We start from the raw sequence: 27,182 nt of genomic DNA, 5'->3' as shown, positions 1-27,182 counted from the left end.
AACTGGACAAACATTTAGAGGGAATGGTTGTGTGATATACAGGGTGTTTGTATCGTAAATAGTGGTCCAGAGTAAAGGAGTCGGTACACTGTGTTCTTAGGTATCACGTACAGGAATTTCAGTTACTTTTAGTCAAGATTCTTGGAAAAAAATAAATTTCATTTTTTTTTTAAATTTCTGTCTTGCATCACTAATTTGTCTATAATTTCAACAAATATCAATATTTTTTAATTCTGTTTTTTTAGTATTACTCCTGAATAGGTGCACTATCGTAAACAAATACATTCGACAAATTTAAAGTCAAAGGTTTTTAAAGAAATTCATTTTTTTCCTATTTCGATACTCATCTCCAAAAAGTCATGTGACTTTAGGTGCATATTGTCTAAAAAAAATGTACTACATTGTCAGTGCCCATTAATTTAAAAAAATCATTATTAAATCAAGATTCTAAAATGGTACAACATTAATTGCTAACAGTTCAGAAAAAAAAGTTATTGGCATTTAAAACAAAAAGCAGCTTAATTGCCTAAGATATTTTGGATTCAAAGCTTTTTTATTTTAAGTTCTTTGATTGGGTTTTTTGAAATAAAACATTCTTTTCAAATTAACTATTTATTTCAACTAAACGAAATGCTCAAAATGGCCACCATTAGTGGTGATGCATGCTCTGCATCGCCGAATAAAAGATCGTTTGAGTCTGCGAGCAAATCCGTTTGCATTAATTTCTTCAGCCGCTGTTTGAATCCTTTGACACAATTGTTCGACAGAAGTGATTTCCTCTTTGTAGACCTTTTCTTTCAGACACCCCCAGTAGAAAAAATCTAGGGGGTTGAGATTCGGTGAACGTAGTGGCCATAAAATTGGGCCTAACCGCCCAATCCATCTTTGTGGAAAAGTTTGATTTAAATGTTCTCGTACAATAACAGCAAAGTGAGCGGGACAGCCAATATTGATATTTGTTGAAATTATAGGCAAATTAGTGATGCAAGACACAGAAATTTTAAAAAAAAATGAAATTTATTTTTTTCCGAGAATCTTGACTAAAAGTAACTGAAATTCAGTACGTGATACCTAAGAACACAGTGTACCGACTCCTTTACTCTGGACCACTATTTACGATACACCCTGTATATATATATATATATTTTTTTTTGGCTGATGGTGCATAAGCTCATACACTTGCTTTCTTGTATCACATGCCATTATTACTATTACATTCATAGATTAGAAGAAGGTCGGAGATCTTATTGATGCCCCCTCATATACCTACAGTTACCAACAGTCCCACCATTGTGACGGTTCAAGTAGAGGACTTGGCTGTTGCAGAACAATGAAACTAACATTTGGTCCACTTGACTCATAGATATAAATATCAGTCATAAATATCACTTCCATTAGCAAGCCCCAGTCTGTTATGCCTACAAAAATGTCTGTTACAAGCCTCAGAGAGACCAGTACAATGTTTGTTCAATAAAACTTCACATTCTGTCTTTATAAACAGGCTCCCGATAACAGATAATTAATTTTATCTGTTATGAAGAATTTAAGGGCATAGGAAGTGTCCTTACAACAGGAGAGTCAGTCAAGCCCCCTGAAAAACATTGCTGCAAATGAAAGCAGGATACATACATTATGCTGCAATGGTTAGAATTTTGATATAGGAATAACATAGCTGCAGTATAGTGGTTTTCTAAGAATGCAATCAATATCATAAGTGTTTTTATTAGGTCCAAAAACTATACATTTATAGCAATAAAACATGATTTTGTGTCATAACTGTATCAGAGAGTATATTACATATTTTAAAATAACATATGTTATTTTAATGCCATCAAATAAGCTGGAATAGTACCATTATTAATTTCTTAACTATTAGTTTCATATATTGAATTATTCTATATTAAATTAAATTTAGAATAAAATCATATCTCAAACTAAAGCAGCAAAGCAATGAGCTAAAAGCAGTAAGATAATCTAGTTCAGGGTAGAGTTTCTGCGACAGTTCTCCTGTGAATCATGATTATATTATCATGTGCATTACTTTTACTAAGTTTGCAAAGCTATCTTTATCAGGACATGATTCAACCATAGAGTGTATGTACCCTATGGCTGAATGTGTGCCTTTGTGTGTGTGCTTTGTGTAATGGCTTAGATAATGGCTTGAAGAATAGGGGTAATGCTCTCAAAGGATTAAAATCACATACCCACCAGGTAACTCAACTGCCCAGCCCATCATTGAATCCCATTATCCAGAATCAAACCATACAATAGCATCCTCTACAGAAGACACCCTTGGAACAGATATTAGCTATACCTTATGACTCAATTGTCAGGCAAATAGGAAATATATTGTACAAACCAGACAGATGGAATAGCACCAGGGTATGTTTTTCAGGGGCTAAATTTGATGACACTGTAGAGCAACCTTCATCTTTTAACAGCACAAAGGTGATATGGTTGTATTTGTTGGTACTAATAATATAAAGAGTAGGAAATCTGAGGTTTTGCTTAGCAGATATAGGGCAATATTGAGAAAAAGTTGCAACATAGGATTAAATTTGAAAGTGTCTGCAATTTTGCCCAAACATTGATGTTGTCAATCAATTTGGCCCTAGAGAGACTGTGCAAGGTTAATAGATTGAATTTTTCTTAGCATGGCTTATGCTTGTTAAGAGGAGAGTGCCAGGTTAGAATATACTTAAATAGATTTGGTGCAAGAATATTTCCTGATGCTGTCAAGGCAGTGTCAGGTGGGTTGGAAAGCTTCTAACTTGGGGAAGGGAATAAACAGACTAATAGGCTGGAGGCAGTGTAAAAGATTCTTGCACTGCTTCTATGCAGCAACTCGGAAAGAAAGATGTCAGGGATTTTAAGGACTGCTGGGGGGGGTCCTTGAAGAACCAGAAAATTCATGGGTTGTGTTACAGTTACTAAAAGCAAAAACTCTTGCAAGCATAACTGTGTCTACACTAATTCTAGGAGTATAGTAAGTGAATTTAATGAATACGAAGTACTGGCCAAGGTTTAAATGCATATATATTGTGGAGATATTAGCATTAGTAGAGGCATTTGATGCAAGAAAGCAAGCTTATGCAGAATCAGCCAAAAAAAACCAAAAAAAAACCCCCTTCCACTTCACCCCTCCGTTCGTTCGAAATACCTGTCCAGCTGAGCCTTAAATTTATTTAGGCTATCGACTTCCACAAACAACAAGAGATGGAAGTCTGTTCCACCAATCAACTACCCGCTGGCTAAAGGCAAATTTCCGCACATCTATCCTACATCTGTCTTTCCTCAGTTTGAATTTATGCCCTCTCGGGTGATTATTCTGAGCAAGAAGCAGTATCCCATCAGCATTGAGCATGCTTAACCCATTCAAGGCTTTGTACACCTCTATCAGATCACCTTGCCGGTGCCTAGTCTCCAGACACTGTAATTTACAAAACTTAAGCCTTTCTTCGTAAGAGCAACCCTTCGTTCCGTTCCCTAACCTTATTGCCCTTCTCTGTACTCGTTCCAGCAGCTCTACATCCTTCTTGAAATGAGGTCTCCAGACCTGTATACAGTACTCAAGGTGCGGCTTGACCATTGCCTTATACAAGGGAATAATCACCTCCTTATCCTTGCTAGAAAAATTCCTGTATATCATTAATAAGACACCATGAGCTATTCTTGCAGCCCGTCTACACTGCTCAGAGAACTTCATGTCTGCCTGCACAACCACCCCCAGGTCCCTTTCATTCTCTACCACTGTCAGTGTAGTACCACAGGGTTGATACATTGCTCTGGGGTTGCTGTTTCCCATATGTAGTACTTTACATTTGTCAATGTAAAACTTAATTTGCCACCTCTCAGCCCATCTGCTCAATCTTTCCAGATCCTAATTATAGGTTTAAAATTGTAAAGTTATTCTAAAGTTAATAACAGTTAAAATCTGTATAATTCATTGCTTAGAACAATTAAGGATGCCTTAAGATCAATCTAATTTTGTTAGGTGTGTGAAGTTTGTTGTGGGCACTACTTGAAAATCTAAAATACCATTGCAGCTAATATTAATGTCTGACTTGTGAGTTGATTGCAACAAATTTTGAGAAAGTTGGGTTATTCTGTGACATTAGAATCATCTGTTTGCATATTTTCGCTGATGAGACTTAATATCACTGAGTCTAAGCATCCCTGTTTTGTAAGTTCCATAGTATTGTGAATGCCTTGTATACTGGATGCAGCTGTCAGGTGTGAGCCAACAAAAGTTGTGCAGTAGAGGCATCTGTATCAGTTATTGAATAAACTTGTTGCCTCTACTGTGACTAGGGGGATACAGCCACAGTAGAGGGATACTGTGACTAGAAACTCAGCAATACCCCTCTCATAACTTTGTTCAGTTATGAGAGGGGTATTGCTGAGTTCACACTGTTATATATCTTTTTGCCTGTGCTGCATATATAAAAAATTTGTACAGCATATAACCGCCTTTGTTGCACTGCTGAAAAAACAGAAAAAACTTTTTCTTGAGTAAAAAAAAAAAAAAAAGTAAAGTGCAGCCATTATCAACCCACTGCAGGATGGAAGCCTCCTCAACAATTCATGCTGAGGGGAATGGACCATAATCTGCCACGCTGGTCCAGTGCGGGTTGGCAGATCGACCGTATTCAGCAGTCAGGGGCTTGAACCCTGGTCTACTCAAAGAGCGTGTGCTACTGTACTCCCGCTCCTGACCACTCGGCTACGGAGGCCGTTCTTGAGTTTCTTGAGTAGTGCATCAAATCATCAAGCCAGTGGAACAGGCTTACTTGTGAAATTGTAACAGACTTGGTGGCATAGTGCAGAGATGAAATAATGCACACACCTGCTAAGAAAACCATAAGTAGCAACATCAAATAATTCAGGCTATAAAAGGATGACTATTAACCCAATAGAGAAAAAATATTGCCATTCCCCATACAGCTGCTTTAGACACTTTTATGTACTCCTTAGTGAGGAGCCAGGCAGAACAGACAAACTAATTGACCATGTAAACTAAGAAGAGGCATGAGTTATGATTTTTCTTTTGCTTGGCTCCTCACTTGTCAAGGACATAATAAAGTCTGAAAGAGCTATGGGAAAGTGGCAGTATTTTCTGTATTGTTTCAGTAGTCATCCTTTTATGGTAGGGATTATGTTGCTTATTTCCTATTTTATATATTTCTTAAATTGAATTTTTACTGTGTTTAACAAGATGCTCTAGCAGGTCTCAAACTTTAGATAACATCTATCATATGTTAATGTTAGCTCAGAGTTGATAGGCCCACATTTCTTTTTTTTTTATTTATGAAAAAAAAAGTGTTTGATTTTTTAAAATTCTACTTGCAATGTACCAATACTTGACTATTTCCTGATGAATTGAAAAACTTATTATATGTAATTATTTATTTATTAATGAAAAATTTAAAAATGTCATATTTTTATAGAAGTTATTTTCAAAAAAAACAATTTTGTTAGAAAAAAATCACTGTAAATTTAAAATATATTCATGAAACTACTAGTTATTTCATTTTCAAGATTGCAGAACCATTAAAAATATGAGAATTCAAACTAACGCATTCACACACGTGTGTGAATGTGTTGGTTTGAATCATATTGACAAAACACACAATGTAGTGTTTTGTCAATTTGATTTACTCCATATAAAGAAGATATCATTTTCAACAATATTCAAATTGTAAATTTGTAATGTACGGTATGTGCAAACATACAGTGTTTGTAGTGCAGAATACGCCTGCCGTTGTTCAGCTAAGGTCACTGTATTTGAAAGTGTCTGCAATTCTGCCTAGACATGATAGGAGGGTATACATGATGACAGCCTTTTCAATCAATTAAGCCCCGAAAAAACTGTTCATGAGGTAGAACGTTTCATTTTCATGGTCTGTGTGCTTGTTAACAGAAGCAACAGATTTTACAGGAAAGGAATATGCTTAAGTTGGAGGGGTTGCAAAAATATTTGCTTATTGAGGCAGTGTTATGTGGGTAAGAAAACTGCTAGCTTTGGGGGATATATAGACTAATAGATTAACAGCTGCAGGTAGAGGTGAAAGCAATTCTTATGCTCATTTTATTGGAACATTCAGCAGCATGGAAAACAAGGTGTCAGAGATTTCAAGGTTTGCTGGCTGTCCTCATAATGAACAATCAATTACACGAGCTGTGTTATGGTAGCTGAGAGTAAGAGCAGCTGCATGTATACTTGCGTTTATGCTAATGCTAGGAGCATAGTGAATAAATTCAATTAATTTGGTAAAGTCATAATTTGGTTAAGTATTGGTTAAGTCATAAAGTGTGGAAATTGTAGAAATATTGGAGACATGGTGTCACTTAGACATAAGAGATGCAGAATTTGAATATAGGGAGTTTGTTTTTGTTTGTTTTAGTTTTTTATGGCACAAAGAATATAGAGAGTATAATTTGTACTGGAAGGACAGAGAGGACAGGACAGGGGTGAAGTAATACTTTTATTTAAGATTACTCTGATTTGGCATTAATGGCAATTTACTAATTTACTTAAAAATAATATCTTATTTGGCATTAATGGCAATTTACTAATTTACTTAAAAAAAAATACTCTTATTTGGCATTAATATTGCTATAGATAATCTCTTTATCTATAGCAATTTACTGCTATAGATAAAGAGATAGAGAAGACAGAGAGTGATCATTAATGGATGCTGCTCTTCACATACTAATTGTTATTAGCATAGTTCCCCAGTGTTCACTGCTGACATTATTATTGTTTTCTGTATTTATTAATGATATTGATAAAGGGATATCAGGCTTTTTGCCAAAGTTTTCAGATAATACAAATTTGGCACGGAGGTTAATGACAGTAATCAGGGTATAATTCTACCACAAGATCTAGAAAAATTAGGCAGATGGACTGAGAATTGGCAATTTAAGTTTAACATTGACAAGTGCAAGACATTGCGTATGGGTAGTATGAGTAATCATAGAATAAAATATCAACTAAATGGTACCACACTCAGGGTATTAAAGAATTAAAAGACTTGATGGTAATTTTGCAGTCAGATGTGATGTTCTCTGAGCACTGCTGATGGGCTGCTAGGAAACCTCATGGGATTTTTGTTAAGGATATACAGCAGGGAGAGGGCGTAATTATTCCATTGTAAAAGGCAATGGTTAGGCCACATCTCAAGTACAGTATGCATCTTAATTACAGTCCGGAGGCCTTCTTTTAGGAAGGATGTGGATCTGTCGGAATGGGTGCAGAGAAGAGCAACAAGATTAGTGAAGAGCACAAAAGATTGCTCTTACCTGGAAAAGCTTCAGTTCTGTAAATTTGCATTGTTTGTTTGGGGTTAGGCAACTATGAATTGCTGTGATTGAGGTGCTTAAAATGGCGCTTAACTTACTCTTACTCTCATTTCTGGTTTCCAAGTGCTTATGTCACACCAAACTGACGGAATGTTGCACTGGACACCCATTTCAATTGGCAATTGACTTCAGTTGCCTTAGATATTATATGCTTCTTAACAAAGAGCATAACACCCATTGTATTCAATTCTGCATTCTTTATTCTGAGTGATGCCATGTCTTTGATATGTCATGTCTAGCTCCCACAGGAACTAGTAGTTGTTGGTGACTCTGCTGTCAGGGTAACGGGGAACATGCTTTGAAAAGGATAGGCGGAACAGGACCAGGGTATGTCTACCAGGGGCAAAGGTTGATGACGTTGTAGAGCAGATATCATCTTTTAAGGGCACAAAAGGTGATATAGTTGTACACGTTGCCACAAATGATATCAAGAGTAGGAGACCGGCAGAATTACTTGACAAGTACAGGTCACTGTTGAAAAAAAAAAAACGTGAATTAGAGTTGAATTTGAAAGTGTCTGCAATTCTGCCCAGACACGATAGGAAGGAGTATATGATGAGAGCCTTGTCGATCAATTCGGCCCTGGAAAGATTGTGCAAGGCTCAAGGGGTAGAATTTTTTTCAGCCTGGACTGTACTTGTTAACAGGAGAGACTGCTTCTACAGGGATGGGATACACTTAAATAGAAAAGGTGCAAGAATATTTGCTGATGCTATTGCGGCAGTGTTAGGTGGGTCGGAAAACTGCTAACTTGGGGGGAGACAAAGACTCATAGATTAACAGTAGCCACTGGCAGAGGTGAAAGAGATTCTTGCACTGCTTCTATTCGAATGAGCAGAAGCCTGAAAAACAAGATGCAGGATATTTCAGAGACTGCAAGGAGTCATTGCGGTACAAGTAAACACATGGGTTGTGTTAGGGCAGCTAAGAATAGAAACAGGTGCATGTATACTTGCATGTACACCAATGCTAGGAGATTAGTAAATAAATTTGATGAATTTGAGGTATTGCTCAAAACATCAAAGTCAGATATTGTTGGGATTTCAGAGATGTGATGTCACACAGATATAAGGAATGCAGAACTGGAATTTGGGGAGTACAACGTCTACAGAAGAACAGACAGGATAGGAAGGGAGGAAGGGTTATGCTATTAGTTAAGAAACACATAAAATCCAAGGAAGTGAAGCCAGTGGACATCGCTGGACAGTGCAATGTCGAGTCAGTTTGGTGTGACATAAGCATTGGGAGATCAAAATTGAGAGTAGGAGTGTGCTATAGGCCTAATGACTCTGATGAGTATAATAAGAAACTGTACAGGGAAATAGAGTGGGCCAGTAAATCAGAGAGTCTTATTTATAATGGGAGATTTTAATTTCCCAGATATTGACTGGAATTTGGGGGCTGGTAACTCACACACTAGCAAGGCTTTTGTAGATTTATTGGATGATTGTTTTCTACATCAACATGTTCGGGAGGCAACTAGAGGGAGTAATACTCTTGATTTGATTATCAGTAGTGATTCTTCATGCATTAAGAATCTGCAGGTAAATGAACCACTAGGTGGAAGTGATCACAGTGTGCTGAAGTGGGATTTACTCAAAGAGGTAACTACCATTAGGGGTAAAGGGAAGGGTTATTGCTTTCGTAAAGGCGACTACGATGGACTGAGACAGTATTTAAATTCTATACAGTGGGACCAATTGATGATGTTACCAACAGCAAATTCAAAATGGGAAGCATTCAAAGAAATTACCTTGGAAGCTACTAGGCTTTACATACCAACTAAGAAATATTGTTCAAGGTTCAGGCCTAAATGGATGTCAGATGAACTAATGAGACATATGGCAGAGAAGAAAAATGCACTGGATACATACAAATTAACACGTGACCCAGAAACCTATGATAGATACAAGTTGATCTGTAATCAAGTTACAAAGGAGGTTAGGCAGGCGAAGGCAGATTATGAGAAATCTTTGGCAAGGGATACAAAGAAAAACAGCAAAGAGTTCTTTACTTATGTAAACACTAGAAGGAAGGGGATGAATCAGATTGGTCCACTTGATATCGATGGGTCAACTGTTGATGATCCTGCTCAGGTAGCTAAAAAACTAAATGAATATTTTGCATCAACATTCACACATGAGAAGTTATTCAGCGAGAGGAATGCCAGAGGTGTATTCAACTCTGGCAGTAAGCTAGATAATCTTGTATTAACTGAGAGTAAAGTGGAGGAGAAATTGTTGAAGATAAACACAAGAAAGGCACCTGGGGTTGATGGGATCTATCCAGTTATATTGAAGTAGACAGCAAAGGAAGTAAGCAAACCCTTGGCCATAATTATGAGAGCTTCCTTGGACTCAGGGGAGGTACCCACAGACTGGAGATGTGCAAATGTGACCCCAATTCACAAAGGAGGATCAAAGGCTGAAAGTAATTAGAGACCTGTGAGTTTAACTTCTGTTCCAGGAAAATTAATAGAGGCACTGGACAAGACTTCAGTTATAGCTCGTACACAGTATGGTTTTGTTAAGGGGGAAGTCTTGCCTGGCCAATTTGATTGGATACTATGATGCAGTCACAAAAGAACTGTATGCAGGGAATAACTTTGATATTATATACTTGGATCTTTGAAAGGCATTTGATACTGTTGCACATGGAAGACTGCTGCACAAATTGGAGCAGTGTGTCATTGGAGGCAAATTGCTGCTTATGGATAAAGGGGTGGTTGAGGGGGAGAAGACAGAGAGTGATAATCAATGGACACTGCTCATCGTGGACTAATGTTATTAGTGGAGACTCAGTGTTGGGTCCCTTATTGTTTTCTGTATTTATAAATGATATTGATGATGGTATATCAAGCTTAATGTCCAAGTTTGCAGATGATACGAAGGTTGGAAGGGTTGTCAAGGACACTACTGACACTATGCTGCTGCTGCAACAGGATCTGGAAAGATTGAGCAGATGGGCTGAGAGGTGGCAAATGAAGTTTAATATTGACAAATGTAAAGTACTACATATGGGAAACAGCAACCCCAGAGCAACGTATCAACTCTGCAGTACTACACTGACAGTTGTAGAGAATGAAAGGGACCTGGGGGTGGTTGTGCAGGCAGATATGAAGTTCTGTGAGCAGTGTAGACGAGCTGCAAGAATAGCTCATGGTGTCTTATTAATGATATACTGGGATTTTTCTTGCAGGGATAGGGTGGTGATTATTCCCTTGTATAAGGCAATGGTCAAGCCGCACCTTGAGTACTGTATACATGTCTGGAGGCCTCATTTCAAGAAGGATGTAGAGCTGCTGGAACGAATACAGAGAAGGGCAACAAGGTTAGTGAACGGAACGAAGGGTTGCTCTTACGAAGAAAGGCTTAAGTTTTGTAAATTACAGTGTCTGGAGACTAGGCACCGGCGAGGTGATCTGATAGAGGTGTACAAAGCCTTGAATGGGTTAAGCATGCTCAATGCTGATGGGATACTGCTTCTTGCTCAGAATAATCACCTGAGAGGGCATAAATTCAAATTGAGGAAAGACAGATGTAGGATAGATGTGCGGAAATTTGCCTTTAGCCAGCGGTGAGTTGATTGGTGGAACAGACTTCCATCCCTTGTTGTTCGTGGAAGTTGATAGCGTAAATAAATTTAAGGCTCAGCTGGACAGGTATTTCGAATGAAATGAGGGGTGACGTGGAAGGGGTTTTTTTTTTTTTTTGGCTGATGCTGCATAAGCTTGCTTTCTTGCATCATATGCCTCTACTAATGCTAATGCTAATTATATAAGTAATTCAGTTACCTATTCATCACTCTTTTGTGGATGATACCTAAAGTTATAATCCTTTCTGCACAGTCCATAAGAAATTCAGACATCCTAAAAAAGAAATAATAAAAGATAGTTCAATCAAAAAACATTTTAACTTTAATTTCTGAACCTTTTTTATGACTTCAGATTTTCAATGCTTAACAACATAAAAGATGTAACTATTTCACACGTTAATGTAACTATGTAATTATTTCACAAGTCAATATGAAAACATTTTATGTATATATAGGCCGCTGTAGCCTAGTGGTTAGGCGTGCGGGTGCATAAGTACACGTGCCTTGAGTGACATGGGTTCAAGCCCGTGACTACTGAATATGGTGCTGTTTTTTGTAATCTGTGTATCTTGTGAACTCCTCTGACTGTTTGGTCGTCCCAGAATATAAACAGAAAATTTATTTAATTTATATATATATATATATATATATATATATATAAGGGGTGTATTTTTTCATTGCATATGTACTACATTTAATCATTGCAGACATTTAATTTAATTCATATATATATATATATATATATATATATATATATATATATATATATATATATGAAAAGGAGAGCTTTAAGACCAGCAATAGAAATGTTAAAATAACTTACAAGATTTTAAAATTATTAGGAGAGTCAATGGAGGTATCACCAGAATTCTTCTGGGCATAATGAAAACATTCAAGAAGACTTTAAAGTGCTTTAAACATTAAGCCATTAATAGAAAAGAAAGAATTTCACTTAAACAGGAATATTTCAAAGTCTTACACTTCTCCATGAGTTGCATCTGCACTGCACTACACACTTTTAAAAGTACTGCTCTAAATACTTCTCCATTTGAGCAGTGCTTTCTTTTTAAAGTGCATAATGTAATACCAAGGCACGGTGAAGAGATATCATATCAAATGCAGTCAATAGCAAACTTTTCTGAATGCTAAGTTCAAATTGAAGTTCTTGCCTAACTGTACAATAATGTATTTAAACATATCATTCTCTTAAATCACAGCATTCGATAAGAACAGTAATTAGAAACCAAAACTATCAATTAACCCAGCTGCAGTGGCTAGTCACCTGATAGGTGACCCTCAAAAATAATAATCCTACATTAACCATTAGTCATTAGAAATTTGAAATTTTTTCTGCAGTCCTAAATATAGACAAACTTTTACTGTAATTATCTCTGAAATGATTTTTTATGGTTTTTGCAGAGTAACTGCAAAAACCATAAAAAAGGGAAACATCGGAATTTCATGGATGTGTCAGGTGACACATCCATGAAATTCTGAATTACATGTTTGTTTATAGTAGTTTTGGGTTACTTGTTTTTAATCTCCCACTATTTCAATAAACATCTATTTTACCCTAGTTGTTTTTGAAAGATTTATTGTTTTTACATAGTAAAGATGAGAATAGCACCTAATATTCTCTCAAAATAGCACTACTCTGTAGGAAGCAACATATGTAATTTAAAATTTTGCACACATCTGAAATTAATTTAAAACTTGAAGTGAATAATAGCATCATATATATATTTGAGAATTAGGTATGACATCTATCATACCTAATTTATTGCCGACCGGACTAGCCAGGTGGGTAAAGTGCCTGCCTGGCAATCCAAAGGTTGCGGATTCGAATCCCGCCTCGAGCTTGGATCAAAGTACTGCAAAAACCTTGGGAGGTGCATTATGGCCACAGAAGCCGATGCGCCAACAACTACCAAAAAAAAAAAAAAAAAACCCTAATTTATTAATCTTGCTTTCACCAAAACCATTTCATCTTCTGTTTACCTCTTTTCTATGTAACTCTTTAACCTTTTCTTTCAAAGAGTTACATTGAAAATCCATTTATTGAAAACCCGTCTCGTAGGCACCTGCGAGGTGATCTGATAAGATGTATAAGGCCTTGAATGGATTGAGCAGGCTCAATACTGATGGGATTCTTCCGCTTGCTCAGATTACAAACCTGAGGGGGCATAAACTGAAATTGAAGAAAGTTTGTTTTTTTGTAGGCTTTATGGCACAAGAGCAGCAAAGGCCATAATGCACCTAACTATGGTTAAAAGTTAAACACATAGTTATACCTGTATAAATGTTATTCAAATCTATACTGCATTGTACAGTTTTATCTGTTTGAGGAAACCAAAAATTTTGGTCACATGTAGCATGTCTGCTAGGAGATCAGAAATTCTGAAAGAGGTGTTCATCGTGAAAAATGAGGTAAACATAGCTTCTCAATCAGTATTTTATTTGGGGCAATCAATAAGTACATGCTAGACAGTGAGCTGAGTCTTGCACCCTATGCATCGTGGTGCCTGCAAGAAAATAGAGATGTGTCAGGTGCGTATGGCCCATTCGTAGTCGAGCTAATACTACTTCTTCACGTTTGTTCTCGTGTATACTTGACTTCCAAGGCCTGAGATTTTTCTTTATACAGAGCAGCTTGTTACCAACTTGATTTTGCCAGATGTAATGCCATTGCTCAAGACTTTGCTTCTTTATAATTAACTTGAAATCACAGAGTGATATGCTAAAGGGTTGATCTACAGGATCTGTAACAGTTTTGGCAGCTAGGTCAGCACATTCATTTCCAGCAATTCTAACGTGACCAGGGACCAACAAAAGAGAATTTGTTGTTTGTTCTTGTTTAACTTGGTCATGGTGTTCCAAATGTGTATGAGTAAGGGTTTATGATGATTTTTATTCTGTTGTTCAGCTTGGATAGGACTAATTGAGTTGAGTCTACGTAGAACTGAGCAAAATATTTGTTGAGAAGGTGAAATTTAACGCTATGTAAATAGCATAGAGTTCTGCAGTGTAGCTACTGCATTAAATGGGGAGTTTCTTCGCTATGGTAAGGTTGGGAAATACTGCTGCTGCACCAACATGGGCGTCAGTTTTAGGTCCGTCCACTGGGATAAGGCATGATATGAGTGAAAAGTCGCACAGCTGTATGTGATACATCCAAGATGGAACTGTATGCAAAGTGGTAGGCTGTATCATGCTAAGGTCAATTTCCAGTCACTGAGCAAGGAACACAGGCATATCCCTGTTTTTAGATGGGTAGGCTCTGTAAAGGTTCTCTCATTTCGGCAAGAAAAGTCCATTCCGAGTAGGGCTGTCCAGTTGCCCTTTTGCTGTGTAGTTTCACAGAAGCATTTGTCTGCATAGATGTAAAGAGGTTTCAGCTGCTTCAGCATATAAGCTCTGGACTGACAATATACGGAGTGCCCCTAGTGCAAAACAAAGAGAACTGTGGTGTACGGGATCAAGCCAACGTAAGGCACTTGGTCTAGCAGAGCTGTAGACCACAAAGCCGTAGTCTAGATGTGACCTTATTAATGCATATACAAATGCAGTAGCATGTAATGGTCAGCTAACTGTTACATGCTACTCAGGAGCTCTTTTATATGTTCGAGGAAGGTAAGTTTTTGGTCAAGAACCACACCAGGAAAGCAGACATTACGAATCACTGGGATGATTTGATTTTCTGGGTGAAGTTCTGGGTCTGGATGTAAGTTACACTTCCTACAGAAGTATATCCCAACAGTCTTTTGGGGGAGAGAGAGAGAGAGAGGCAAAAATCACTGTTTTGTGACCATTTTACAACTTTATTGATGGCACCTTGCAACTGTCTTTCTACCATTCACATATTAAGCGAATGGCAGGACCCTGTATGCCGATGACAGTGAAGTCATCAGCAGTGATGGTGTAGGAAGTTTCTGATAAACTTTGACAGGTGTCCTCATAGTCCTAGTGGTATAGGTTTCGCATTATGCCATACCTCCAAGCTGTGTCAATTGCTGTTTCTATGTCAACCATTTCTTTGCCTTTTCATACAAAAGCATCATGGATGTTTATTTCTGCCCTGATCAGTAAGTCAAGGGTGGATCTGCCTTCACAGAAACCGAATTGTACTAGGTTAAGAAGATTATTTTAGACTAGAAACCAGGTTAGGCGGGCATTGATCATTTTTTCCAGGACCTTGCTCACACAGCTGGTGAGTGCAATAGGTAGGTAGTGTTGTGGATTTGCAGGATCTTTTCCTGGATTTGGAAATGCCAAAACATAAGCGTCATGCCATTTGTCTGGGAATGTATTCTCTTTTGAAAATTCTATTATAAAAAAAGTAACAATGTCTTAAGGGCTGGCTCAGTAAGTTGTGCTATCATGATGTAGTCTGTTCCATCTGGTCCTGATGCACTGAGTTTGGTGGTGGCTAAAGCATGGTGCAATTCTGTCATTGTGAAAGGGAGATTGTATGCAGCACTAAATGCTGATTCAAAGCTGATTAAATGCTTCTCAGTCTGTGCCTTGTATACTTGAAAATGAGGTGTAAGATGTCATGGCTGAGATTTTCTGTGAACAATTCGCCCAGTGGTGTGGTAACATCACAACCGTTTACAGTTAGCATGAGAAGGTTAATGCGTGGATGTTTGGAGTACATACGTCATACTTTGGCCCGTATAGTTTGCATTTTTGCAGTACTTGTAATTGTGGAGGTGAAACGTCTCCATGCTTCCCTTTTGCTAGTCTGCCTAATAAGTTTTGCTTTTGCCCGAGCCTGTTTAAAGTGGATGAGATTTGCAGTTGTTGGAAACTTCCTGAAGATGTTCCATTCTTTGTTCTTTTCTTTTTTAGCTGCACCGCATTCATCATTCCACCAAAATTTCGGTGTGTGCTGATATTTTGTTAGATTGCTTTGGAATCGCTTGGTCTGCTGCCTGTAGTATTGTGTTAGATATATATTTTGTGGCCAAGTTTATGGATGTGTGCTGGACCTGCTTTTCTTCCAGTATTGCTAATTGTTTGTATATATCCCATTTTGCTTTGAAAAAGTTCCATTTGACAGTTCTGTTAGAAAAGTGGGGGATGTTTGTATCAATCCGTCATATCACTGGGTATTGGTCACTACCCAACAGATTGCTATGAATAGTCCATCCAAATAGAGGATATATGAATGCTGAGCACAGAGAGACATCAATAGCTGAAATAATTTCCTATGTGTATATGTGTGCGTCGTGCCATTTTTTGAGAGTAATCAAATTGTGCTGGTCAAGTAACTTTTCAATAATTTGGCCTCGTTTTTCAATGTTTTGATTTCCACATAATGGATGATTAGCATTAGTAGAGGCATTTAATGCAAGAAAGCAAGCTTATGCAGCATCAGCCAAAAAAAAAATAAAGTAAAATAAATAAATAAAAAATAACCACTTCCACTTCACCCCTCTGTTCATTCGAAATACCTGTCCAGCTGAGCCTTAAACTTATTTAGGCTATCAACTTCCATGACAAGGGATGGAAGTCTGTTCCACCTACTAACCACCCACTGGCTAAAGGCAAATTTCCGCACATCTATCCTACATCTGTCTTTCCTCAATTTGAATTTATGCCCTCTCAGGTGGTTATTCTGAGCAAGAGGAAGAATCCCATCAGCATTGAGCATGCTCAAACCATTCAAGGCTTTGTACACCTCTATCAGATCACCTCGCTGGTGCCTAGTCTCCAGACACTGTAATTCGCAAAACTTAAGCCTTTCTTCGTAAGAGAACCCCTTTGTTCCATTCACTAATCTTGTTGCCCTTCTCTGTACTCGTTCCAGCAGCTCCACATCCTTCTTGAATGAGACCTCCAGGCCTGTATACAGTACTCTAGGTGTGGCCTGACCATTGCCTTATACAAGGGAATAATCACCTCCTTATCCCTGCTAGGAGCGGCAGTGCATAGCACACGCTTCTTGATTAGACCGGGGTTCGAGCCCGTGACCACCAAATACGGAGGATGCGGAAAGGTCAGGGAATGACCACCGCATATCCCTGGAGCAATGTGGCCTTAGTTGCTAATGCTCCTAAAAACCAAACAACAACAACAACAATCCCTGCTAGAAAACTTCCTTTATATCATTGACAATACACCATGAGCTACTCTTGCAGCCTGTCTGCACTGCTCAGAGAACTTCATATCTGCCTGCACAACCACCCCAGGTCTCTTTCATTCTCTACCACTGTCAGTGTAGCACCACAGAGTTGATACGTTGCTCTGGGCTTGCTGTTTCCCATATGTAGTACTTTACATTTGTCAATGTTAAACTTCATTTGCCACCTCTCAGCCCATCTGCTCAACCTTTCCAGATACTGTTGCAGCAGCATAGTGTCAGTAGTGTCCTTGACAACCCTGCCAACCTTCGTATCGTCTGCAAACTTGGACATTAAGCTTGATATACCATCATCAATATCATTTATAAATACAGAAAACAATAAAGGACCCAATACTGAACCCTGAGGGACTCCACTAATAACATTAGTCCACGATGAGCAGTGTCATTGATTACCACTCTCTGTCTTCTCCCCCTCAACCACCCCTTTATCCATAGCAGCAATTTGCCTCCAATTTGTGCAGCAGTCTTCCATGTGCAACAGTATCAAAAGCCTTTCTAAGATCCAAGTATATAATATCAGAGTTATTCCCTGCATCCAGTTCTTTTGTGACTGCATCATAGTATCCAATAAAATTGGTCAGGCAAGACTTCCCCTTAACAAAACCATGCTGTATCCGAGCTATAACTGAAGTCTTGTCTAGATGATCCTGCAGTGCTTCTTTAACCAGTGCCTCCATTAATTTTCTGGGAACAGAAGTTAAACTCACAGGTCTATAATTACTTGTGTCAGCCTTTGATCCTCCTTTGTGAATGGGGTCACATTTGCACATCTCCAGTCCATGGGTACCTCCCCTGAGTCCAAGGAAGCTCTCATAATTATGGCTAAGGGTTTGCTTACTTACTTTGCTGCCTCCGTTAATATAACTGGATAGATCCCATCCACCCCGGGTGCCTTTCTTGTGTTTATCTTCAACAATTTCTCCTCCACTTTACTCTCAGTTATTACAAGATTCTCTAGCTTACTGCCAGAGTTGAATACACCTCTGCCATTTCTCCTCCCTCGCTGAATAACTCCTCATGTGTGAATGTCGACGCAAAATATTCATTTAGTTTGTTAGCTACCCTGAGCAGGATCATCAACAGTTGACCCATCGATATCAAGTGGACCAATCTGATTCATCCCCTTCCTTCTAAAGTTTACATAAGTAAAGAACTCTTTGCTGTTTTTCTTCGCATCCCTTGCCAAGGATTTCTCGTAATCTGCCTTCGCTGCCTAACCTCCTTTGTAACTTGGTTACAGATCAACTTGTATCTATCATAGGCTTCTGTGTCACGTGTTAATTTGTATGTATCCCGTGCATTTTTCTTCTCTGCCATATGCCTCATTAGTTCATCTGGCATCCATTTAGGCCTAAACCTTGAACAATATTTCTTAGTTGGTATGTAAAGCCTAGTAGCTTCCAAGATAAGTTCTTTGAATGCTTCCCATTTTGAATTTACTGTTGGTAACATCATCAGTTGATCCCACTGTATAGAATTTAAATACTGTCTCAGTCCATCGTTGTCGCCTTTACGAAAGCAATAACCCTTCCCTTTACCCCTAATGGTAGTTACCTCTTTGAGTAATTCCCACTTCAGAACACTGCGATCACTGCCACCTAATGGTTCATTTATCTGCAGATTCTTAATGCATGAAGAATCACTACTGATAATTAAATCAAGAGTATTACTCCCTCTAGTTGCCTCCCGAACATGCTGATGTAGAAAACAATCATCCAATAAATCCACAAAAGCCTTGCTAGTGTGTGAGTGACCAGCCCCAAATTCCAGTCAATATCCGGGAAATTAAAATCCCCCATTATAAGACTCTCTGATTTACTGGCCCACTCTATTTCTCTGTACAGTTTCTTATTATACTCATCAGAGTCATTAGGCCTATAGCACACTCCTACTCTCAATTTTGATCTCCCAATGCTTATGTCACACCAAACTGACTCGACACTGCACTGTCCAGCGATGTCGACTGGCTTCACTTCCTTGGATTTGATGTGTTTCATAACTAATAGCATAACACCTCCTCCCTTCCTATCCTGTCTATCCTTTCTGTAGATATTGTACTCCCCAAATTCCAGTTCTGCATTCCTTATATCTGTGTGACACCACGTCTCTGATATCCCAACAATATCTGCTTTTGATGTTTTGAGCAATACCTCAGATTCATCAAATTTATTTACCAAACTCCTAGCATTGGTGTACACGCAAGTATACATGCACCTATTTCTATTCTTAGCTACCCTAACACAACCCATGTGTTTACTTGTACCACAATGACTCCCATCAGTCTCTGAAATATCCTGAATCTTGTTTTTCAGGCTTCTGCTCATTCCAATAGAAGCAGAACAACACAAAACTTAAATTAGTTATTCATTTGTTTTTCAAAAATTAAATTAGTTATTCGTTGTTATGGGCCGATATGAGAGCTTGAAGGACAGGGTGGATGGCCTCGAAGGATTAAAAGTGAGGGGCCCATCAAGCTCTTAGCTGCCCACGCCAATGCCAGAGCTTGCACTTGGTCATCACGCAACACAGCGTCAGCCCCCAAGGCAGAATCCGCTGGTCCCAAAGGAACTAGTAGTTGTTGGTGACTCTATTGTCAAGGAAACGTGCTTTGTAAAAAGGATAGGTGGAACAGGACCAGGGTATGTCTGCCAGGGGCAAAGGTTGATGACGTTGTAGAGTGGTTATCATCTTTTAAGGGCACCAAAGGTGATACAGTTGTACATGTTGGCACCAATGATATTAAGAGTAGGAGACCGACGGAATTACTTAACAAGTACAGGTCACTGTTGACAAAAAGCCATGAATTAGGGTTGAATTTGAAAGTGTCTGCAATTCTGCCCAGACACGATAGGAGGGAGTATATGATGAGAGCCCTGTCGATCAGTTCAGCCCTGGAAAGATTGTGCAAGGCTCAAGGGGTAGACTTTTTTTCAGCCTGGTCTGTACTTGTTAACAGGAGAGAGAGAGAGAGACTGCTTCTACAGGGATGGGATACGCTTAAATTGAAAGGGTGAAAGAATGTTGGCTGATGCTATCGAGGCAGCATCAGCCCACATTCTTTCACCAAGTTAGGTGGGTTGGAAAACTGCTAGATTGGGGGGATACAAGGACTAATAGATTAACAGTAGCCACTGGCAGAGGTGAAAGTGATTCTTGCACTGCTTCTACTGGAATGAGCAGCAGCCTGGAAAATAAGATTCAGGATATTTCAGAGACTGCTGGGAATCATGGGGGTACAAGTAAACACATGAGTTGTGTTAGGGTGGCTAAGAAAAAGAACAGGTGCATGTATACATCTAGACAAGACTTCAGTTATAGCTCGGACACAGCATGGTTTTGTTAAAGGGAAGTCTTGCCTGACCAATTTGATTGGATACTATGATGTAGTCACAAAGGAACTGGATGCAGGGAATAACTTGGATCTTAGAAAGGCTTTTGATACTGTTGCACATGGAAGACTGCTGCACAAATTGGAGCAGTGTGATATTGGAGGCAAATTGCTGCTGTGGATAAAGGGGTGGCTGAGGGGGAGAAGACAGAGAGTGGTAATCAATGGACACTGCTCGTCGTGGACTAATGTTATTAGTGGAGTCCCTCAGGGCTCAGTGTTGGGTCCATTATTGTTTTCTGTATTCATAAATGATATTGATGATGATATATCAAGCTTAATGTCGAAGTTTGCAGATGATACAAGGGTAGGCAGGGTTGTCAAGGACACTACTGACACTGTGCTGCTGGAACAGGATCTGGAAAGGTTGAGCAGATGGGCTGAGAGGTGGCAAATGAAGTTTAACATTGACAAATGTAAAGTACTATACATGGGAAACAGCAACCCCAGAGCTTCGTATCAACTCTGTGGTACTACACTAACAGTGGTAGAGAATGAAAGGGACCTGAGGGTGGTTGTGCAGACAGATATGAAGTTCTCTGAGCAGTGCAGACGGGCTGCAAGAGTAGCTCATGGTGTATTGTCAATGATATATAGGAATTTTTCTAGAAGGGATAAGGAGGTGATTATTCCCTTGTATAAGGCAATGGTCAGGCCACACCTAGAGTACTGTATACAGGTCTGGAGGCCTCATTTCAAGAAGGATGTAGAGCTGCTGGAACGAGTACAGAGAAGGCAACAAGATTAGTGAATGGAACAAAGGGGTGCTCTTATGAAGAAAGGTTTAAGTTTTGCAAATTACACTGTCTGGAGACTAGGCACCAGCGAGGTGATCTGATAGAGGTGTATGAAGCCTTGAATGGTTTGAGCATGCTCAATGCTGATGAGATTCTTCCTCTAGCTCAGAATAATCACCTGAGAGGGCATAAATTCAAATTGAGGAAAGACAGATGTAGGATAGACGTGCAGAAATTTGCCTTTAGCCAGCGAGTGGTTGGTTGGTGGAACAGACTTCCATCCCTTGTCGTGGAAGTTGATAGCCTAAATAAGTTTAAGATTCAGCTGGACAGGTATTTTGAATGAACAGAGGGGTGAAGTGGAAGTGGTTTTTTTTTTTTTTTTTTTTTTTTGGCTGATGCTGCATAAGCTTGCTTTCTTACATCAAATGCCTGTACTAATGCTAATGTTTCTGGCTCCTGGAATTTACTACCTTACATTCGAACTGCTGGTTAAAACAATTAACGCGGATATAATAGGGCTTACAGAGATGTGGTGCCACCCGGAAATTGGGGATGATGAGTTTAAGTACGGCTTGTATAATGTTTTTTGGTTTTTTTTTTTTTTAGGAGCATTAGCAACTACGGCCATATTGCTCCGGGATATGCGGTGGTCATTCCCTGACCTTTCCGCATCCTCCGTATTTGGTGGTGACGGACTTGAACCCCGGTCTAATCAAGAAGCATATGCTACGCACTGCTGCTCCTTCCCACCTGGCTACGGAGGCACCGTTGTATAACGTATTTAGGAAGGATAGGGTAGATAGAAGGGGTGGTGGGGTAATGCTTCTTATCAGAAGCAGCCTGAGTGCGATGACAGCTTTCCCGGATTCAGACGTTTCACATGCTAGTGTAGAATCTGTATGGGGATGAGATAGTTGGAAACAAAGGTATAATGCGAGTAGGAGTAATCTACAGACCAGGTGATTGTGAAGATTATGACAAAAGCCTCTACATGCAAATGAAATGGGCAAGTAAGCGTCAATGTCTTATTATGGGTGATTTCAATTTGCCTCTAATTGATTGGAATAAATGGGAAGGAAACTCGACCTGGGAACAAAATTTTTAAATCAACTAGATGACTGTTATTTGTATCAACATATCAGGGAAAGTACTAGAGAAAAGAATATCCTAGACCTCATCATCACACATGAATCAGATGACATAACAGGGCTGACAGTAGAGGAACCAGTAGCAGGAAGTGATCACAGAGTTCTACGGTGGATGATGATGAGAGAGGTAGCAGCAGTAAAAGGCAAAGGAATGGGGTTTAATTTCAGAAAAGGAAATTACGATGCCTTAAGGTACTACATGGCCTCTATTATCTGGGTAGATATCGTGCAGAAAATGAATACATTTGAACTGTGGTATGCTTTTAAAACATTAATCACAGATGCCTTGAATGCGTATATTCCATTAAAAAAATACTCCACGAGGAGGGTTCCAAGTTGGATGAATAATGAAGTTGCCACATTACTTCAGCAGAAAAAGGTGGCATGGAAAGGTTACAGAGCAATAAAAAGTACTGAAGCCTATAACAGCTACAAGGTGATGTGTAATAGAGCCACAGAAAAGGTTCGACAGGCAAAGGCAGTTTATGAGAAATCACTAGCAAACAGAGCAAAGAGGGGAGATAAAGAATTCTTCACATATATAAATGCCAAGAAGAGCAGGACAAACCAGATTGGACCTTTACATAAGGGAAAGGGGATAGTATTAAATACACCAGCTGCCGCTGCAGACGAACTCAACAGTTATTTTGCATCAATATTTACAAATGAAAAGCCTTTTGTGGCAATGGGAAATTGTGGGAGCGAAGTTAAAAAATATGTAATTAATGATATTGAAATTTCGCAAGATTACTTAATGAAAAAACTTTCGAGCCTACAGACCAGTAAGGCTCCAGGAGTTGATGGAATATACCCTATAATCTTAAGGGAGGCGGCAAGTGAATGCATTGAACCATTGAGGCTAATTATGCGAGCATCACTAGACTCTGAGGAGATTCCCTTGGATTAGAAAAGTGCTAATGTATCTCCCATACATAAGGGTGGCTCTAAAAGTGAAGTTAGAAATTATCGGCCTGTCTGTCTGACTTCAGAAGTAGGGAAAATCATGGAGGCAGTGATCAAGGGTGAAATTCAGGATCATTTGGATCGAATTGAAATTCTTAAGGATACTCAGCATGGTTTTGTAAAGGGAAGATCATGTTTAACAAACCTGGTTCGCTATTTCGAAAGGGTCACTCACAAGCTGGATTTAGGGAATAATTTCGACATTGTTTATTTAGATTTCAGCAAAGCTTTTGACTCAGTCCCCCATGAGCGGTTGCTTTATAAGCTGGAACAGGTTGAAATCACTGGGAAAATCCTTAGATGGATAGAAGGATGGCTTCAGGGCAGGAGGCAGAGGGTTGTGATAAATGGCTATTCCTCAGATTGGGTTGATGTGAGAAGTGGGGTTCCCCAAGGATCAGTATTAGGACCACTGTTGTTTTTAATTTTCATAAACGACACTGATGACGGGATAGAGGGCGTGATATCTAAATTTGCAGATGATGTTAAAATTGGTAGAGTAGTTAATGATCACTGTCAAGCTGAGCTTCTTCCGAGAGACCTAGATAGACTTCAGGAATGGTCAGAAAAATGGCAGCTATGCTTGAATCCAACAAAGTGTAAGGTATTACACCTGGGAAACAATAATCCCAAAATAACTTATTTACTTGGTGGACTTCCACTAAACCCAGTACTGGAGGAAAGGGACTTGGGTGTTACAATACGGTCAGACATGAAATTCTCTGAGCATTGTAAACAGGTTGCAAGGAAGGCCCATGGTGTCCTATCGATGATCTATTGAACTTTTGCAAGTAGAGATAGGGACGTGATAATCCCATTATATAAGGCTTATGTTAGACCTCATTTGGAATACTGTGTTCAAGTATGGAGACCGCACCTAAAGAAAGACATTGAGCTTCTTGAAAGGGTGCAAAGATGGGTAACTTGCCTGGTGAGATCGGCAAAATGGCGTCCTTATGAAGAAAGACTTCGAATATGTGGGTTGCAGACTTTGGAAACTAGCCTTAGAGGAGATTTGATTGAGGTGTTTAAGGCTCTGAGAGGCATCAGTAAAATGAATGAGGACGAAATTTTGAAGATTATAAATGATGCTAGAACTAGGGGACATAAATTCAAGTTACGGGGGGAAATGTTTAGATTGGACTGCAGGAAGTTTTATTTTAGCCATAGAGTTATAAACTACTAGAATAAGTTGCCTTCATGGGTGGTAGAGGCCGACAGTTTGGGGAGATTCAAAGGTCATCTGGATAGTACTTTCGGGTAAGCGAAGTGCATAGGATGATAGGTTTAATTTCCTTTTTTTTTTTATTAATTATTATTATTTATTTATTTATTTTATTTTATTTTTTTTTTTGTTTTTATCATTGTTTTGTTCGGATTTTTTTTGGCTGGTGCAGCATAAGCCATAGGCTTTCTTGCACCATGCGGCCATTACTAATACTAATACTAATACATTCTTTTGTAATAATCAGATATCCTGCTAATGTTAATTACAGCCCAATTGCTGCTTATTGAATGATTACTGTGGCTTATTAATTAAACTTGCACTAAAGTTGTGAGGTGTAAATTAAAAATATCAAGCCTCTGTTAATTGTTGCTGAAGATAAAAAAAAAAAAAAAAAATCCGTGCTTTTTACCATCCTAAATATACCGATGAGTCAAAACATTATTACCAGTGAGTCATTATGCAAATTGAAGCAACTGCAGGTGAACTACGCTGCGTCTGTGGGTTTGGACACGGTATAAAAAACACCTGATACTTGTTAATCAGTGTTATTGTTCTTCAGATGTTAAAGGCAGCGGACTTAAGTCCACTTAAGTCCCTCCTACCAAAAATGGTCCGAGGAGGGGGGAACCCATGAACGGCCGGCGAGGTCTTGGATGACCACGGCTCATCGATACTCGAGGTGAGCGAAGGCTCTCCCGGATGGTACATGGCAATAGAAGGGCAACTGTGGCACAACACACAGTACATCGAACCCTGCTGAAAATGGGGCTGTGTAGCGGCAGGCCGCTCCGAGTGCCCATGGTTAGCATGGTTCACTGGCGACAGCACCTACAATGGTCATGTGAGCATCAAAACTTGGTGATTGGAAGAAGGTCATCTGGTCCGATGAATCACGTTTCCTGTTGCACCATGTGGACAGCCAGGTACGTGTGTGTGTGTGTGTGTGTGTGTGTGTGTGTGTGTGTGTGTGTGTGTGTGTGTGTGTGTGTGTGTGTGTGTGTGTGTGTGTGTGTGTGTGTCGTTTACCTGGGGAAGTGATGGCGGCTGGATGCACCGTCAGACGAAAACAAGCCAGTGGCGGCAGTGTCATGCTTTGGGCTATGTTCTGCTGGGATACTCTGGGTCCAGTCATCCATGTGCCAGGCACTCTGATGTCTATCACCTACCTAAACATTATTGCTGACCAGGTACACCCTTTCGTGGCAACAGTCTTCCCCTCTGGCAGTGCCGTCTTTCAGCAGGATAATGTGCATACCACACCACCCGGATTGTTCGAGACTGGTTCGTGGAACATGAGGAAGACTTCCAGGTATTGCCCTGGGCTTGAAATTCCCCAGACATCAATCCCATCAAGATCTGTGGTTTATGTTGGAACAGCAACTCCAATCTGCGGTATCTCAACCACAGACCTTACAGGAGTTAAAGGATCTGCTGGTTACATGTTGGTACCAGATACCACAAGACACATTTAGAAACCTTGTACTGTCCATGCCTCAATGGATATGAGCTGTTTTGGCCGCATGTGGAAGACAAACATCATATTAGGTTGGTGGTCATAATGTTTTGGCTCATCAGTGCATATAGGCAAATTTTTACTTGGTATCATTTTTGAATTATTACTTGTATTTCCAGAGTTGTAGTATAAATGCAACTGGAAGGTACAGTCCCACCACATTTGTTCTACATTTAACTCATAGTAATGCCAGCATGGGAAAATAATTGCTACAGACACTAAGAGGTTTAGAATTGTGTTTGTTTCTAGTTCAGGTCATCTATAAAACTCTTCCAAATCTAACAATTAATAACACTTCTAACTGTTGTAAGTTATGTAGTTTATGACAATTACAAGCATTAATAAACAATTAATTGAACAATTTTTAAACAGTAAACACGAATGCACTGGGAGCAATAATCACTCAGGATAGAGAGGAACATAAATAATATTGAAATTTTGGCCACCACTTCATGATATGTGAAATCTGAAAATGAAAGTGAATAATAGCATCTAATATATGCATATTTTTTAATTTTTTAAAACTATTTATAAATATAATAAACAGACATAATATGCATGTGCATTTTAATTTAATTTTAAAATTAAATTAAATTTTATAATTTTAAATTTTGCACATTTAAAGGTTTTTTAAATTGGTAAATGAAAATGCCTAATAACATAACCTTTACATTGTATACCTATAATGTTTCTTTTTAATTTTCAGTAGAAGGGTTTTTTTTTTTTTTTTTTTTTTTTTTGAAAATGAAAGGTGTGAAAAATGGCATTTTTAAATATTTAATTTTTTTTATTTAAAACTAAAAATGTGCATAACAATAAGTACACACGTTTTTAGTTTTCAATAAAAAATTAATTCTGCACAAAATTATATTGTATAAACTTTTCCAGAAATTAAAAAAAAAATTTCACACCCATCAAGTGTAGCACCACCTGTTTGTAACAATTAGGGGTACTACCATTACAGGGTTACCATTAAAAAGAGCGAGGGCTTCTTTTTTGTTTTTACCTAACAACCAGGAAGGCGAGAGTATATTAACTCTGGTAGGAGTACCAGCGCTTGGTCTGACAGATCCATCAATGAAATATTAATTGTGCATTAAT

At 38.8% G+C, this 27,182-nt stretch overlaps 1 protein-coding gene across 1 annotated transcript in view; it reads right to left on the bottom strand.

Moving 5' to 3' along the window:
• The window catches only part of LOC150080881 (uncharacterized), a 597,772-nt gene that overhangs the window by 88,759 nt on the left and 481,831 nt on the right, over positions 1–27,182 (bottom strand). Inside the window, exon 22 of the mRNA XM_090381140.1 lies at positions 11,156–11,230. Coding sequence (XP_090237266.1) covers positions 11,156–11,230 — 75 coding nt within the window. The remainder of the gene's footprint in view (positions 1–11,155; positions 11,231–27,182) is intronic.

Source organism: Mastigoproctus giganteus, chromosome 9 (genome assembly GCF_048544385.1).
Source record: "Mastigoproctus giganteus isolate SK-2022 chromosome 9, ASM4854438v1, whole genome shotgun sequence".
NCBI lineage: Eukaryota > Metazoa > Arthropoda > Arachnida > Uropygi > Thelyphonidae > Mastigoproctus > Mastigoproctus giganteus.
Note: the sequence above shows the minus strand (reverse complement) of the source record. Positions and strands in the feature narration are given on the sequence as shown.